Below are 18,755 nucleotides of genomic sequence, written 5' to 3' on the forward strand. Positions count from 1 at the left end.
ACAAACTGGAAGGATAAGCTGGCAGCTCTCATGGTCTCCACTTCAAGCAAATGCCTATCAACTCTAAATGATAATAAAGCAGATCAGAAGAAAAATTTCTCCAAATATATCATATTTATGGTATCACATCACATACCTAGAAAGTTCTCGCAGAGTCACGAGTTTCTGAATCCACATTTACTTCCCTTTAGTCTTACCCTAGCATTGTCCATGAGGAATTTTACATGAACCCATAGATCCACCTGTTTTTTTTGAGATGGGTTTTGTCCCTTGCAACCAAGAGTGCTAATTATATACATATATGTGCAATACATATACCCAAATAATTTACCAAACTGTATGTCTCTTCTTTATATATTCTAAAGTGCTTAATAGTATCTTTAAGAACTCAGGATCTAGATTAGACTTAAATTGAAACCCAGCTTCACAATTTCCTATCTGTGTGAAGGCAACCTTCTGTACATTTCTGAATTTGTTTCCTCATTTGTAAAACAGGAACAACCTATTAGATATACCTCCCAAATATACTTTGAATCCATCTTCTTATATATCCATCTCTACTGCCACCAATACCTCTCATCTAGATTGTTAAATACCATACTGCAGACCAAATGCTATTTTGTAATATGGAAATCGAATAAGCTCTCTGCTTAAAATCTTTGATTGGCTTCTGATTGCACTGAACTCTGCTTTCTTGTCTATCCTTATCTTGCATCACTCTCCATCCCTCACCTGTGATGCTCTAGCCACACTAATCTTTTTCTGTTCCTAAAATATGTTAAGCTCCTTCCCCCTTCAAAGCTTTTACACTTGCTCTTCCTTCGGCCTGAAATGCTTTTGTCTCAGATCTTCACAAGGCTAGTTCCCTATCACTCAGGTCTTAACTCCAATATCATTCCCTCAAAGAGACCTTTTCTGACCATATTCCATAAAGTAAAAGCAGCAGCAGAAGCATTACCACCACCAATACACTCTATAGCATTACTCTTACTTCATTAAAAAAAAAAAAAAAAAAATCACTTTTGGCCGGGTGTGGTGGTTCACACCTGTAATCCCAGCACTTTGGGAGGCAGAGGTGGGTGGATCACGAAGTCAGGAGATCAAGACCATTCTGGCTAACATGATGAAACCTTGTCTCTACTAAAAATACAAAAAATTAGCCGGGCGTGGTGGTGAGCACCTGTAGTCCCAGCTACTCAGGAGGCTAAGGCATGAGAATCACATGAACCCGGGAGGCAGAGGTTGCAGTGAGCAGAGATTACGCCTCTGCACTGTAGCCTGGGTGACACATCAAGGCTATGTTTCAAAAAAAAAAAAGGCACTCTTCATAATATTCTTTATTTTTGAGACAGAGTCTTGCTCTGTCACCTAGGCTGGAGTACGGTGGCGCAATCTCGGCTCACTGCAACCTCTGCCTCCCAGGTTCAAGAGATTCTCCTGCCTCAGCCTCCTGAGTAGCTGGGATTACAGGTGCATGCCACCACGCCCGGCTAATTTTTATATTTTTAATAGAGACAGGGTTTCACCATATTGATCAGGCTGGTCTTGAACTCCTGACCAGGTGATGTGCCCGCCTCGGCCTCCCAGAGTGCTGGGATTACTGGCGTGAGCCACTGCGCCCAGCCAATATTCTTTTTCAACTTCTTTGATTGATGATTACAGAAAAGTTAGCAGAAAAATAGCACCTCACTTCTCCCAACATTAACATCTTACATAACTATAGTACCACTATCAAAACCAGGAAAATAGTATTGGTGCAATACTATCAATTTAAATCTAGCTCTTATTCATTTCACCAGTTTTTCCACTAATGTCCTTCTATTCCAGGATCCTATCCACAAGCCCATGTTGCATTTAGTTATTTCTCCTACTCTCATCCAATCTGTGGCAGTTCCTTTATCCTTCAGTCTGTTACAGTCTTGACACCTTAAAGAATATTAGCCATTTTGTAGGCTATCTATCAATTTGGAATTGTTTAATCTTTCCTCATTATTACAGTAAGATTATACATTTTTGGCAAGAATAAAACAGAAATAATATTGTATTCTTCTTAGTGCATCATATCACGGGGTATATCAGCATGTCCTACTACTGGTGATGCTCACCTTGATCACTTAATTAAGATGGCATCTTCAGGCTTCTCCTTTAGTAAATATCTTGGGGAAGATACTTTGAAACTATGCAAATATCCTATTTCATTTCAAACTTTTGACCATTACTGCCAAGTGCCGTGGCTCGTGCCTGTAATCCCAGCACTCTGGGAGGTTGAGGTGGGAGAACTGCTCGAGTCCAGGAGTTTAAAAGAAGCCTTAGCAACACAGTGAGATGCAATCTCAAAAAATAAAAAATTAGCCAGTCGTAGTGGCATGCACCTGTAGTCCCAGCTACTCTGGACTCATTCTTTTAGTTGGCCCTTTATAGTTGAAAATTCATAAGTTTAATGTGGCTATGATATAACCAACTTATATAAATTGCAGTAGGAGATCAGAACAATTTCACCTTATAAAACTCTAACATCCCCATCCAGGTGCTACAGGTACATCAATCTACAACAAATACCCAAATCCTCCAAGATGAACTCATCCTTTCTACCTCACTAAGACTTATTTTTATACCTAATCTCTCAGTAGCAGCACAGCTCTCCATGGCTGAAACCTCAGAAACATTATTGGCTTGATTATCTGTGATATGTAGCCCCATCCATGTGAACAACGTTCCACCTCTAAGAAGTTTCTCTCTCTCCTTGTCTTTTCCATTCCCACTACTGTAACTCTACTTGGTCTGCCTAATACCTTGCCTGAATTACCGCAAACGCTTTCTACTTCTTATTCCCAGCTCTTCCCCATTCCAGTCTTCCATCTTTCCTGTCACCAGATTAATCTTCCTAAGGGACAACTCTGTGGCCCACCTGTTTTCAAAAAAAAGTCAATAGCCTTCCTGGCCTTCTGAATGTAGCCCAAGCCTGGATTTACATATCTATAAAGAACTTCTATAAATAACCACTAAATTATCCTTCCTTTTGCCAATATCAAAACTATTTCAACCGCTCAAAGAGGATGCATACTGCAAATCAAGGACAAGCAAAACAAAAACTAAAAGAACCAAAGGGAAAAGACATCCAGCTCAGCATGATTTCTGAACAAAGAATAAAATAAACACAACTACCACTTAAGATGGACAAAGCCAAAGAAAAGTCAAAAGTAAAAAAAAATTTTGAATCCCATTCGTAGTTGAAAAATATTTGATTATGGGCAAGCTAGAATGTTATTCCTGAGAATGCAAATCTAAATCAAGTTCCTAGGCTCCAAAGACTGAAAGGAACCAGAGGAAATACTATTGTTGTGTTTCAACAATTCCAAGACTGTCCCAACTAGATTCTAACTTTACTTATACTAAAGCACCCTAAGGTCAGTCCTCCATGTAAAAGAAAACACCTACCATGGTACTATCACTGACCAGTTTTTTGTTTTTTAAAATATGCATTTTATCATACAACATAAAGTAAATAAAACAATATAAAAAGCTGATGCTTTCATCAAATTATTAATATTTTGAGGCCAGGTATGGTGGCTCATGCCCATAATCCCAGCATTTTGGGAGGCTGAGGAGGAAGGATTTCTTGAGGCCAGGAGTTCAAAACCAGCCTGGGCTACATAGCAAGACCTGCTCTCGATGAAAAAAAAAAAAAAAAAGAAAAACACATTAGCCAGGTGGCCGGGCGCAGTCGCTCACGCCTGTAATTCCAACACTCTGGGAGGCCAAGGCGGGTGGATCACCTGAGCTTAGGAGTTCAAGACCAGCCTGGGCAGCATGGTGAAACCCCATCTCTACTAAAAATAAAAAAATTAGGCATGGTGGCACGCGCTCATAGTCCCAGCACTCGAGAGGCTGAGGCAGGAGGACTGCTTGACCCTGAAAGGCAGAGGTTGCAGTGAGCCAAGATTGTACCACTGCACTCCAGCCTGGGCAACAGAGACAGAGAGAGCCCTTGTCTCAAAAAAAAAGATAAAGTATATATATACACACACACACACATATATATATGTGTGTGTATACATATATATATATATTAGTCAGGCATGGTGACGTATGCCTGTAGTCCCAGCTACTTAGGAGGCTGAGGCAGGTGGGGCCCTTATGCCCAGGAGTTACAGTGAGGTATAACTGTACCACTGCACTCCAGCCTGGGCAACAGAGCAAGACTTTGTTTCTAAAAATAATAATAATTAATATTTTACCTCATGACAAATGAAGTTTGAAACATCTTCCCAAAAGGAGAAGAAATATCCCCTAGGAATAAATGATTCATTATTCACTAATTTCGTGTTTGCAGCCACTTCAGAGAACATAACTGGCACAAAAAAAGAGAGTCAATTGTATCTCTAAGGGAGCATATATTACTTGCAACATGAAAATCACAAAAATGGTTAACTTTAGATATCCATAAAACATAATAAAAGAAAACCTACCAAAAGTTAATTATATTAAATAACCTCTAGAACAGGTATGGCAAATAGATTTGATCTTGCATACCAGCTCCAAAGGATAACGTGTTCTGAATAAGATACCTTCTATGAAGCTGTGCTATGGTTCAAAGGCAAAAAGAACTAAAATCAATTAACAATGTTGGCTGTTAAATAACGTTATTTGTGTTGTTTATTGGCCATTCCTATGCTTCTGTATTTCAAATAATCCCACAAAATGTACAATTACAACATTACTTACTGCTTCAACAGAGTTACATTCTCGTCTTGTTTCTAAATAACGTAGTGCTCGTTTTTCTTCTTCTTTTAATTTAGCATCTGCCTGTCCAGAAGCAAAATAGCAATCATTTTAAGAATATCAAGAGAATTGCTCAAATTATCACATATGCTAAGTTCTAACTTACATATTTCATATAATTCTGTACACCATTTTGTTGTAAATACGAGGGTGCTTGTGTTCTATAAAATCTCTCTGTTGAATCCAAGTATGCCTTCTCAAAATTGTCCCTATAAATTTGAAGCTTATCTTCAGGATTAGAACAAAGGTTAACTGAAAAACAGAAAATAAAGTATTACTCCAATTATGATTAAAATCAATATTTTGAGTATAATAAATGAAATAAATATCGAGGACTCACTATGTGCAAGGTAATAATGCTCAAGAGAACATATAATTATATAAGACAAAATCCTTCTCCATAAGATGATGATGACAGCACAAAGCAGTAAAGTAACAAATAAATAATACAAATAGAGACTATTTTATTTTTGAATAGGTAAGAGACTGACTTCTAACTGAATAATCAAGAAAACATTCACAGAAGCAATGGGATTTAAACTGAATCTTAAAGAATCAACTAGAATTTGCATAAATGGAGATTAGTAAGGTAAGTAAATATTCAGAAGCAGAAAAGCACAAGAAAATATGACTAGGTTGTCTAAGTGGATTGCAAGGTTAATAGAAGGTAAGGTAGAATGGTAAATTACAAATGGTTGTGAAGATGTCCTGGGCAACATAGTAAAATCATGAGTCTACAGAAAAATTAAGGCCGTGCACAAAGGCTCACACTTGTAATCCCAGCACTATGGGAGGCCATGATGGGCAGACTACTTGAGGTCAGGAGTTTAAGACCAGCCTGGCCACTATGGTGAAACCCCGTCTCTACTAAAAATACAAAAAGTAGCTGGGCATGATGGCACACACCTGTAATCTCAGCTATTCTGGAGGCTGAGGTATGAAAACTGCTTGGACCCGGGAAGTGGAGGTTGCAGTGAGCTGAGAGCATGTCACTGCACTTCAACCTGGGTGACAGAGTGAGATTGTCTCAAAAAAAGAAAAAAAAAAAAAAGAAAAACATTAGCCAGGTGTGGGGTACATGCCTACAGTCCCAGCTACTCAGGAGGCTGAGATAGGAGGACTGTTTGAGCCCTGAGAGGTGGAGGTTCAATGAGCCATGATCACGTCACTGTACTCCAGCTTGGGCAACAGAGCAAAACCCCATCTCTTTAAAAAAAAAAAAAAAGCATGGTGTAGCACTTAAGGGGTAAGTAGAAAAAATACCAATAAAATAGTGCTTAAACATTTATGAACAGCATATGGGTTAAACAACAGCAATAAGATCATTATAAGAGGACTGTTTCAAAACTCTGCATGTAAAGTTTAATGTCTGGTGGCAGTCAAATAAAAACAAATAAATTTCAGGAGCACTGCTAATGAAAATCTAAAGGCTTGATAACTAAAGGATTATGGCGCAATGAAGAAAAGACAGTCAAAAATAACTCTATAGGTTCATTAACTCAATAAATACTTATCTAGAGTGATTTTGTGCCATGCATTCTATGTTCACTAAAGACACAGTGCTAACAACACAATTAAACAAAAGTACTATGCCAAGGAGGCACAGGTACTGTGAAGCACTAAATGACAGAACTTAACTTTGTCTGGGAATGAAGAAAGGCCTCCAGGAGGAGGATGAAGCGTGGGGAAGAGGCATACTCTAAGTAACAGGAAACAGATTAGAAGTCAGAGGGAATGTGCTCCTACATGCTCTCCTTTTCATTACCTTTCATGGAAGTAACCTGCTTTCTGAAACATGAATACCTAACCTTTTAATGAACTAGTTACCTTTTATAAGCTATACATTCAAATTTATATATCTAATTTACTTCACTAAAAAGACTTGCCAAGAAATTAATGGCATGAAGAAAATATTAACCACATTAATATGAATTTTTATACACTTTTAAGCAGAATTAATATCATTTGTGTACTCTTAAAAAAAATCTAGTACAAAAAGTAGATGTAACTTTGTATGCTAATAAACACAACTTTGTGCTATTCCGTAATTGTTCTACAATTTCCATGAAACAGAAATTATGATCATAAAAGTTCAGAACATACCATACGATTCTCTTACTCCAATAACCAGCTGAGAATCGAAAGCTTCTCCCAATCTTTCAGCATGTACCAGCTTCATTGCACTATCTTGGAGTCTGTTTTTTATATTTGAAAAGATTGACTCATTCCATGTATCAAGCATAAGCTAGGAAAACAAGAACAAATTGTAACATAATTTTCAATTATTAATATACAAAGTATCATGTACAAACACTAAAAAAGGAAATCAAATTCGTAGGCCTGGGCCAGGTGCAGTGGCTCATGCCTGTAGTCCCACCAATTTGGGAGGCCAAGGCAGGTGGATTGCTGGAGTCCATGAGTTCGAGACCAGCCTGGGCAACAGGACAAACTCCTGTCTCTATAAAAAAAATACAAAAAAAAAAAAAAAAAAAAAAAAAAAAATAGCCACTCGTGGTGGTACACACCTGTAGTCCCAATGAGCCGAGACCATGCCACTGCACTCCAGCCTGGGTGACAGAGTAAGACCCTGTCTCAAAATAACTTAGGTTGCATTCACTCAAATACTTCAGGGAAGCAGTATATTTAGCATAATGGTAAACAAGGGTCGACTAAGTGTGGTCTAATCCCAAAACCTTGGGAGGCCAACGTGGGATGATCACTTGAGGCCAGGAGTTTGAGAGCAGCCTTGGCAACACAGTAAGACCCATCTCAACGACAATAAAAAATACAAAAATTTGCTAGGCATGCTGGCATGAGCTTGTACTCCCAGCTACTTGGGAGGCTGAGGTGGGAGGATCACTTAAGTCCAAGAGGGCAAGGCTGCAGCAAGCCCAGAACACACCATTCCACTCTAGCCTGGGCAACACAGCAAGACCCCATTTCAAACAAAACAAAAGTAAATAAAGAACAAATGTTTCAGAATCCAACATAACTGGAATTCAATCCCAGCTGTTACTTATTTATCTGCTTTCTTATGTGTAAAATGGTCAAAATAATAGTGCAAATTTCAGTGGTTGTAAAAATTAACTATGATAATATATGGAAAATGTTTATTCTCCTGTAGTTCCATGGTTGAATTTCAGATATACTGGTGGTTTGAAATAGACATATGCACATGTTTGTAAAGACACATAAAAAATGCAAAAAGGACCGACTGAAAATCTGATACTGGACCTTATAAAAGAGTATGCAAATCTACTGTTTAGATGTTCCATTAAATGATAAAAATGGTATCTAAACATTGGTGATTATATCAGTACTCCAAGAAACTTGGCCAGATGTAGGAGATACATTAATAACAGCAACAATAACAACAAGAGTTAACAGTTTTCTAACACTCATTCTGCACCTGGGACTGCTCTATGTATTGTCCGCATATAACTCATTTAATCCTCATAATCTTGATATAGGTACCATGATTATCCCCCCTTTAGATATGTGAAACCTGGGGTACAGATAGCAAAGCTAACTTTCCACATTTATGCATCTCATCAGTGGCAACACTGAGATGTGAATCCAAAAACTGTGGTCCCAGAATTGATACACTTAATCAGTAAGTGGATGTTGCTTCCCACAACCAATAGAGAATGTCAAAACTTCCCACAACCGACAGAGAATGGCCAAAAAAAGAGGATAAGATTATGAGACTACAAATTAAATAGCAGCCAGAAGTGTTTTTCACTTTTATTTTTTTCTCGGCACTACTTTCCCACATTGCAGTGATTTCTAACACTGAAGAACCACTGGGTATCTAAATTTACAGAATCCCTGTCAACATCAGAGCAAATTTTAAGGCTGGGATGGTGCAACAATGCCCAGGTTACACTATTGTAATGCCGGAGTGTGTTACTATAACCATCACAGCAAACAGCAAATTGACTAAAGTTCAAATGGCATTTTTTACTTTTCAAATCTATGGTTCCATTTGATTCTTACAAGTGGAGAGATACATGGAAAATGAGGACAGAGTTTGAAGAGTTGAAAGGGAAACCTAGGACCCTTCATATTCAGCACTGAGTTCTTTCCATTAAATCATGACTGGTTACTTGACACAAATTTTGAATAGAAAATAGGCACAGTACACACTGAATTTATAATAGAAGAATTAAGTAAAAGGGAAATTATAAAGATAGCAGTTTAGCCACAATTAAATATAAAGATATCAGAAGGTAACCTAATAAAAGGAGATTTTTGAGAGAGGAGAAAAGTAATTTAATTTCTAGTAAGGGTATAGGCTGGGTGTGGTGGCTCATGCCTGTAATTCCAACAGTTTCGGAGGCCGAGACAGGCGGATCACCTGAAAGCAGGAGTTCAAGACCAGCCTGGCCAACATGGTGAAACCAGGTCTCTACTAAAAATACAAAAAATAGCCGGGTGTGGTGGCACATGCCTGTAGTCCCAGCTACTCATGAGGTTGAGGCAGGAGAACTGCTTGAACCCAGGAGGTGGAGGCTGCAATGAGCAGAGATTGTGCCACTGCACACTCCAGCCTAGGCGACAGAGTGATGCTCCAGTTCCTTTAAAAAAAAAAAAAAAAAAAAAGAAAAAAAAAAAAAAAAAAAAAGAGTATAAAGAAAGAATAGAGACATAAAATACTGAAGATTATACCAGGAAAAGGAGAAAGTTAAAAGGAAAAGTAAAGGAGATAATGGTTGAAGACACAGATCTATAGCTTAAGACCACATAAAAAGATGAAAGAAGATTGAAGCTAAAGACATAAATAAGAGTATTATTCAATAAAATCTAAGAAGAGCTGAAAAGCAATTTACATGTGAAGTAGAAAAACCCACTTAAAAGTTTAAATTACTTTCAAATGCTTCCAAATCACCCTCTTTCTGAAGAATATTAGGAAAACAATGAGAAAAACAGTCTTACCTTTCGAACAATACTGTCTTCCACATTTGATTTTTTATTGCTGCCCTGTTTACCCATTAAAGTAATCTCTAGTTGACAAAAAGGTTTTGGTAAAATATCACATTGTGTAAAGAACTTTCTCCATTCAACAATATATGCTTTTAGCAAAGCCGTATCATCTTGATGACTCAGTACTCGCTGAAAAAAAGAGACGTACCAATTTGAAATAAATGCAGTTGCTTTGAAAAATTAAGAACAAAACACATCCATGCCAAAATTCAAATTGTACATAATTTTTAAATTATTGTACAAGCTCTTATATCCAAAAGAAATTAAAACATGTTCACAAAAAAAACTTGTATATGAATGTTCATAGCGGCATTATTCAAAATAGATAAAAAGTAGAAACAACCCAAATATCCACTACCTGAAATATGGATAAACAATATAGGGGCCAGGCATGGTGGCTCATACCTGTAGTCCCAGCACTTTGGGAGGCTGAGGCAGGAGGACTGCTTGAGCTCAGGAATTTGAGACCAACCTGGGCAACACAGCAAGACCTCATCTCCACAAATAAAACAAAAAATTAGCTGGGTGTGGTGGTGCGTGCCTGTGGTCCCAGCTACTTAGGAGGTTGAGGATTGCTTCAGAGGCTACAGCAAGCTGTGATTTTGCCACTGCACTCTGGCCTGGGCGACAGAACAATATACTGTCTCAAAAAGAAAAAAAAAACTAAACAAATGAAAAAAGAAACCAAAAACACCCACAATACATAGTATATCCAAACAACAGATACTATTCGGCCATAAAGAGAAACAAATATTGTAAAAGAAACTAGTCACAAAAGGCCATACATTATTATTCCAATTATAGAAAATGTCAAATATAGACATATCCATAGGGACAACAGATCAGTGATTTAGTGGGTTGGGAGAAGGGAGTGACTGTTCATAGGTATAGGATTTCTTTTTAGGGTGATGAAAATATTCTGGGATTACCGGGTGATGGTTGCACAACTTTATGAAATATACTACAACTTACTGAATCATATCCTTTAAGAGAGTAAATTTTATGGTATGTTATTTATATCTCAATTTTTTAAAAGGTGGTGGAGTCATGCCAGGTACAGTGGCTCATGCCTGTAATCCCAGCACTTTGGGAAGCTGAGGCAGGTAGACTATGAGGTCATGAGTTCGAGACCAGCCTGACCAACATGGTGAAATCCTGCCTCTACTAGAAATACAAAAATTAGCCAGACATGGCGGCATGCACCTGTAATCTCAGCTGCTTGGGAGGCTGAGGCGGGAGAATCACTTGAATCCGGGAGGCGGAGGTTGTAGTGAGCCAAGATCACGCTAGGCGACAGAACGAGAATCCATCTCAAAAAAAAAAAAAAAAAATGGTGGTGGAGTCTATTTCTCCACTATTAGAGTTTGGGCTGGTACTGTGATTTACTTTGACCAACAGAACACCACCGATGTAACACTGTGAGATTTCTCAGCCTATCCGTGAACAAGTATTGTAGATTCTACTTTCATCTCAAAGGCTGGTTTCCTTGAGAATGAGAAACCACAGAGCGAAGAGAAAGCCGCACCAAAAACCATGTATGTGTTTCAATGCTTTCTTAGACCACCTTGTCCAACAACTCACTGCTGCTGCATTAATAAGCTTAGAAAAATCAGCTGAGACCAGCCCAAATTGCTAAGCCACAGAATTGTGAACAAATAAAATAGTTGTATTAATCTAGGTTAAAAAAAAAAAAAAAAAGACTCCACCTATGTTTATTATTTTTACTTCTTTTTTTTTGTTCTTTAAAAAATGTTATAAACATTTCAATGAATATTGCCTTTCAACCATTTGGAAGATGTGGTCCTTCCTAACAAGGTACGTTCAATTGAAGATTACCTAGTAAAATGATTCACAATTAAAAAAAAAAAATTCTTAAGCATTTAAAAATCTCTTTAAGATGGGTCTTTTTAAGACCCATGTCTGGCATTGCTATTCCTATTAACTGCTCAGAATCAGTGGTGCTAAATTCCATTCCTGGATTCTTGCTGATGTCTACATTTCCAGACTTTATTCAGTCATGTTACAGTGAAACCCTTCCCTACTTTTTTTTGCCAGTGTTCAGTATATTTTTTAACATCTGTTAATAACATCTAAGGTAATTCTTTATAAGTTTATTTCCAGACACTGAAGAATAAAGCTCTATCAATCTGAAATAAACATAATTTATCTTTATCAAGTAATAAAAAGAAAACATTGTACATTTCCCAATGCAAGTAGAAACTGTATCTCTAAATTAGTTCTAAGAAAATAGTTTTAAATTGTGATACTGAAACATTTAATTTTCTAAGTGCTTGAAAATAGAATTTATTTTCATTAAAAGGTAACTTCCTATAAAACTACAATTTAAAAAATGTCAAGAAATTATCAATAAAACACTTAATTTCTTAAGTAATATCCAATACATTAGTCTTACTCCATCATGGTAGTAGCTACTAGCAAAATTAAAATATATGCCAATCATATACTTGATTTCAGCATCTTAAGTCATATATAGAAAAAACTCATTTTTAATTTTCAACTGCTAAGCACCTTTTAGTATTTAATAACACAATTTAACAAACAACTTTTACTAATGTTGTACAAGACATTAATGGAATGATCCAACTAAAGAATAAGAAATTCTAGCCTGGACTTCTAGCCATCAGATCAGACTTTTTTTTTCTTTTTCAGCCTCAACCTTCTGGGTTCACACAATTCTCCTGCCTCAGCCTCCAGAGTGGCTGCAACCACAGGTGTGCATCATCATGCTTGGGTAATTTTTTATTTTGTATAGAGACGAGGTCTCACTACGTTTCCCAGGCTGGTCTCAAACTCTTCAACTCAAGCGATTTCCCTGTCTCAGCCTCCCAAAGTGCTGGGATTACAGTCCTGAGCTACTGTGCCCTGCCCCACACCTCATGTTATAGAAAGGAAAATAATCTCATGTCCTTAGGGTCCTCCTCAAAAAGGTAAGGGATTTATTCATAAGACAGACTGTGGCTGATTTGAAACATTACAAGGTGTCAAAAAAAAAAAAAAAACTAACTCTTGAATAACTGATCTAATGCCTAAATGAGCTTTGTCTTCCTTTTGATATTATTAGCCATTTATACATAATAGCAATACAAGAGTGCTGAATTTTGCCTCAGCACTAGCAATACAAAGGACCGTCTAAAGAATTTACAACTGGAGAAGGATCTGGAATTGAAATTACTGTCAACTTGAGAAGAGGTATTAGTAATGAGAGGAAAAAAACAGATTTGTGTGGACTGATGTGTAGCCAAAAAATAATGATGGTGGGGACTTCTAAAAAAATAAAAAATTGAATTCGCTATAGCATCTTTTAATTAAATATAATATGTACTCTCTTGACAGAAGTATCACTGTGGGAAAAAAATAATCCAACTAATGACGATCATTTCTTTAATAAATTTATTTAACAAATGTGTCAAAAGTCAATGCAATATTTTTAAATTACTTCGTTCTACTTTCAAAATTATAAAATATGATATTATCTGAGAAGTTTTAAAACAAGTCTAAAATAAGTACGTAGAACTTACTGCCTGTGCTTGCTTAATAAACTCAAGAATATCTTCTTTTAAAGCCTGATGAATTTTTGCTGGGCCTTTATCATCCCAAAGACAGACTGCATGCACATCCCTGTGAATATAAAGCAAGTAAACAAACATTAATGACGAAACAAGAACTGAACAAAACATCTTAAATTCTATTTCAGTATAGTTTCCACGGACCATATTAGAACCAAGCTAATATTGTCTGAATTCATTCATATAAACCAAGCACGCTTGTAAATTGCCTCATATATACATGTGTTTCTATTTTTATATTCTTTTGCCATTGTTTTCCTCTTTAATTCTCTGCTACTTACCACATAAAATTTAGTTATGAAAGCATGTCTCCATCTCCCAATGTCACTGCCCAAAGTTAACTGCTAGTAATATTTTCCTGTGCAAAAACAACTACAAATCCTTTTAATTCTTTAACACAATAGTTGTATACTATTTTGTCCTTTTATTTCAATTATTTTAAAAAATTTTTTTAATTTTTATTTCTTAGAGACAGGGTCTTACTCTGTTGCCCAGGCTAGTGTGCAGTGGCACGATCATGGCTCACTGTAGCCTTGACCTCCTGGGTTGAGGAGATTCTCCCACCTAAGGCTCCCAAGAGCTGGGACTATAGGAGCATGCCACCATGCCTAATTTTTTAAAAATTTTTTTGTAGAGACAGTCTTGCTATGTTGTCCATGCTGGTCTTGAACTCCTGGTTTCAAGGGATCCTCCTGCCTCAGTCTCCAAAGTGCTGGAATTAAAAGTGTGAGCCACCATGCCCAGCCTTGTTATATACTCTGTCACCCAGGCTGGAGTGCAGTGCCACAACCATAGCTCACTGCAGTCTCAAACTCCTGTGCTCAAGGGATCCCCCCGCCTCAGCCTCCTGAGTAGCTGGGATTACAAGCACGCACCTGTCTAGTTTTTCTAATTTTTGATAGAGATGGGGTTTTGCTATGTTGCCCAGTCTGGGCTTGAACTCAAATCCTCAAGCAATTCTCCTGCCTCAGCCTCCCAAAATGGTGGGATGGTGGGATTGTGGGCCTATTTTGTCTTTTTAAAAGTATTAGTCACTTAAATCACAATAAAGCAAATCTCCTAGCTTCCCCATGTATTAGTCATTTACACATCAATTACTGTTTCTCCTTTAAACAAAAAAAACAAAAACAAAAGTTATCATAAACTGATATACAAAAACTCAGAACTTACAAAGCTGACATAGTTTACAAAAAGGTCCTTCATTATAGAAATATATTTAATACTAGTACAGCATGTTCAGAAAATTAATTTCTCATAACCTAGTTGTAGGCCAGGTGTGGTGGCTCAAGCCTGTAATCCAAGCACTTGGGGAGGCTGAGGTGGGCAGATCACTTGAGGTCAGGAGTTCAAGACCAGCCTGGCCAACATGGTGAAACCTCCATCTCTACTAATAATACAAAAATTAGCCAGGCATGGTGGTGCACACCTGTAATCCCAGCTACTTGGGAGGCTGAGGCATGAGAATCACTTGAACCCGGGAGGCAGAGGTTGCAGTGAGCCAAGATGGCACCACTGAACTCCAGCCTGGGCGACAGAGTGAAACTGTGTCACCAAAAAAAAATAAATTAATTAAAATAAAAAAAAAAAAGTAAAAAAATTACCAAGTTGTAAGTGAAATTACCAAGCTGTAAATCAGAGAAAGTTACAACAAAAGGACAGGGTCACACTGAACAATCATTCATTCAAAAAATGTTCCCCACTGATTCATTCAATTCACAATGGAGCCTCTACTATAAAAAAAAAGTCAAAGAAATCCAAATAAAGCATCTCCAGAATTATAACATGTCAATAATCAAATTGTTTTATATTCTAACTATTCTGTTCTTTTTTTTTTTTTTGAGATAGTGTCTCACTCTGTTGCCCAGTCTGAGGTGTAGTAGCATGAACACAGCTCACTGCAGCCTCAACCTCCTGGGCTCAATCCTGCCTCAGCCTCCCAACCAGCTGGGACCACAGGTGTGTGCCACCATGCCTGGCTAATTTTTTATTTTTTGTAGAGACACGGTCTCCCTACGTTGTCTGGACTGATCACGAACTCCTGAACTCAAACAATCCTGCCACCTCAGCCTCCCAAAGGGCCAGGATATAGGCATGAGCCACTGGGCCTGGCCTATATTCCAATTTTTAGAGACATTATTAGAGCCCAAAGTTTTGTCTCCATATTACTTTGAGTGCTTTTTTCACTTGTTCAATTCAGCTTGATAATGGTATCTGGTTCAGTGCCTAGGATGCTATAAGCACACAAATATTTGTTAAATAACAATATAAAAGGTAACACCTGACTACTTATTACGTGCCAGATATTATTCATTCATTCATTCATTCATTCATTTATTTATTTATTTATTTATTTATTTATTTATTTTGAGATGGAGTTTCGCTCTTGTTGCCCAGGCTGACGAGCAATGGCATGATCCTGGCTCACTGCAACCTCCGCCTGCTGGGTTCAAGTGATTCTCGGGCCTCAGCCTCCAAAGTAGCTGGGATTACAGGCATGCGACACCGGCTAATTTTTGTATTTTTAGTAGAGATGGACTTTTACCATGTTGGTCAGGCTGGTGTCGAACTCCTGACCTCAGGTGATCCACCTGCCTTGGCCTCCCAAAGTGCTGGATTACAGGCGTGAGGCACCAGTCATATACTATTCTAAATTCTTTTAACCTACTTTATCTTCATAGCAAGTCTTAAGTACTCCCATTTTATCCTTATTTTACAGATGGGGAAATTGAAGGAAAACAATCCTAGATTACACAGTATATGGTGGAGCCAGGAAATCAGGCTCCAGAACTCACACGAAACCAGATCTACTCTTGAAACTCTCCAATCTATTAAACAAGAAGCTAAAGTGATCTTTACAAAACTCAAGTCACATCATATTACCCCATACTTAAATCCTCTAATGGTTGCCCAACACTCTTAGAATAAATTACAAAATGATTAAATGACTCCTGCATACCTAATCAGTCTCACCTAATGACTAAAGGAATCTAGAGTCTAAAAGAAGAGACTGGCCGGGTATATTGGTTCATGCCTGTAATCCTAGCACTCTTGGAGGGCAAGGTAGGAGGATCATTTGAGGCCAGAAGTTCAAGACCAGCCTAGGCTGCATGGCAAGACCTCATCTATACAAAAATAAAATAAAATAATTAGTTGCGCATGGTGGCACATGCCTGTAGTCCTAGCTTTTCAGGAGGCTGATGAGGGAAGATCACCTGAACTCAGAAGTTCAAGGTTACAGTGAGCTACGATTGTGCCACTGCACTCCAGCCTGAGCGACAGAGTAATGCTCTGCCTCTAAAAACAATTTTTTTTTTTAAAGAAATAGGCCGGGCATGGTGGCTCATGCCTTTAACCCTAGCACTTTGGGAGGCCAAGGTGCACAGATCACTTGAGGCCAGGAGTTTGCAACCAGCCTGGCCAACATGGTGAAACCCCATCTCTACTAAAAATACAAAAGTTAGCCAGGCGTGATGGTGCACGCCTGTAGTCCCAGCTACTTGGGAGGCTGAGGCAAGGGAATTGCTTGAACCCAGGAAGCAGAGGTTGCAGTGAGCCAAGATTGCACCTCTGCACTCCAGCCTGGCCAACAGGGCAAGACTCTGTCTCAAAAAAGAAAAAAAAAAGAAACTGATAGAAAATTGATTGACTATAACTTAGTATGTTACAACTATTTTATGCATATAAACAAAAGATGGTTTAGGAACTCAGGGACAGGGTAAGGGTGACTGAGAGGCAGAGAAGGAAAGGCTTTCTGGAATAGTTGGTTCCTGAGCTTAATCTCCAAAAATAGGAGTTTGCCAGGCAAAGGTGTACAAAGATAGAAGAGAGGATATTTTATGAAAAAAACGACAGTATAAAGAACTGTGGGCCAGGTGTGGTGGCTCACACTTGTAATCCCAGCTCTAAGGGACGCCAAAGTTGGTGGATCACTTGAGGCCAGGTGTTCAGGACCAGCCTAGACAACATGGTGAAACCCCATCTCTACTAAAAAAAAATACAAAAATTAGCCTGGTGTGGTGGTGCACACCTGTAGTCCCAGCTATCTGGGAGGCTGAGGCATGAGAATTGCTTGAACCCAGGAGGTGGAGGTTGCAGTGAGCCGAGATTGTGCCACCGCACTGCAGCCCAGGCAACAGAGCAAGACTCTGTCTCAAAAAAAAAAAAATTGTGGATGACTATGGTAACTGCAGTGAACTATAAGCACATCAATGTGGCTACCCTGTAAAGTGAAACGCGAAGTGATAAGTGATAAGAAAGAAACTGAGCAACCCAACCCCCTTTTATCCCTTATATTCAATCACAGTCCTATTATATTCATCATGCAAATGTCTCTCTAATATGGACATTTCCCTCCCATTACCATAATGAGAGTCACCATCATCTTTTATTTAGTTTACTATAACAAAACTAACATGTATTAACTGCTTACTACGTGCCAAACACTCCACATTGACTCGTGTTAGTTTAAGAAGCCTTTTAAGAAGCTGACGGGGCCTAGCGCGGTGGCTCACGCCTGTAATCCCAGCACTTTGGGAGGCCAAGGTGGGTGGATCACCTGAGGTCAGGAGTTCAAGACCAGCCTGGCAAACATGATGAAACACCATCTCCACTAAAAATACAAAAAATTAGCCAGGCGTGGCGGCAGGCGCCTGTAATCCCAGCTACTTGGGAGGCTGAGGCAGGAGAATCTCTTGAACCCAGGAGGCGGAGGTTGCAGTGAGCCGAGATCACGCTACTGCACTCCAACCTAGGCAACAAAAGCAAAACTTTTGTCTTAAAAAAAAAGCACACACACACCAGGCCAGGTGTGGGCATGGTGGCTCACGCCTGTAATCCCAGCATTTGGGAGGCTGAGGTGAGCAGATAACCTGAGGTCAGGAGTTCGCGACCAGCCTGGACAACACAGTGAAACCCTGTCTCTACTAAAAATACAAAATTTAACCAGCGCGGTGGTGGGTGCCTGTAATCCCAGATACTTGGGAAGCTGAGGCAGGAGAAACGCTTGAGCCCGGGAGGCAGAGGTTGCGATGAGCCAAGATCGTGCCACTGCACTCCAGCCTGGGCGACAGAGATTCTGTCTCAAAACAAACAAACAAACAAAAAAAAAAGATGAAGAAGCTGATGAGATTATTAACGTAAGAGATTTACTAAGGGAACACCTGTGAAGGAAAATGGAAAATGGGCTACAGAAAGCTGGGTGTAGGTCTGATCCCTGTAGAGGAGACAAGAAAGGAAATTTAAACAGTAAGAATCAGCGTAGTTCTAAGAAAGGCTGGTAAGGCTGTTGAAGAAGCCTGGAGTCAAAGTCACCCATCAGAGGAGACCTGTGCATCCCTAAAACAAACCTACCTTTGTAACCCTGCCGTACTCAAATCTCTTCTGCATATATGTCAGAAAGGTTCA

The 18,755-nt window shown here is 38.7% G+C and overlaps 1 protein-coding gene across 1 annotated transcript in view; it reads right to left on the minus strand.

Moving 5' to 3' along the window:
- CUL5 (cullin 5) overlaps positions 1-18,755 on the minus strand; it is a 112,845-nt gene that overhangs the window by 55,729 nt on the left and 38,361 nt on the right. The window contains 5 exon segments of the mRNA XM_011984761.1: positions 4,726-4,806; positions 4,889-5,034; positions 6,886-7,027; positions 9,718-9,894; positions 13,305-13,404. Of these exon segments, the coding sequence (XP_011840151.1) occupies positions 4,726-4,806; positions 4,889-5,034; positions 6,886-7,027; positions 9,718-9,894; positions 13,305-13,404 (646 nt within the window).

This window comes from Mandrillus leucophaeus, unplaced genomic scaffold (genome assembly GCF_000951045.1).
Source record: "Mandrillus leucophaeus isolate KB7577 unplaced genomic scaffold, Mleu.le_1.0 Scaffold273, whole genome shotgun sequence".
In the NCBI taxonomy this organism is placed as follows: domain Eukaryota; kingdom Metazoa; phylum Chordata; class Mammalia; order Primates; family Cercopithecidae; genus Mandrillus; species Mandrillus leucophaeus.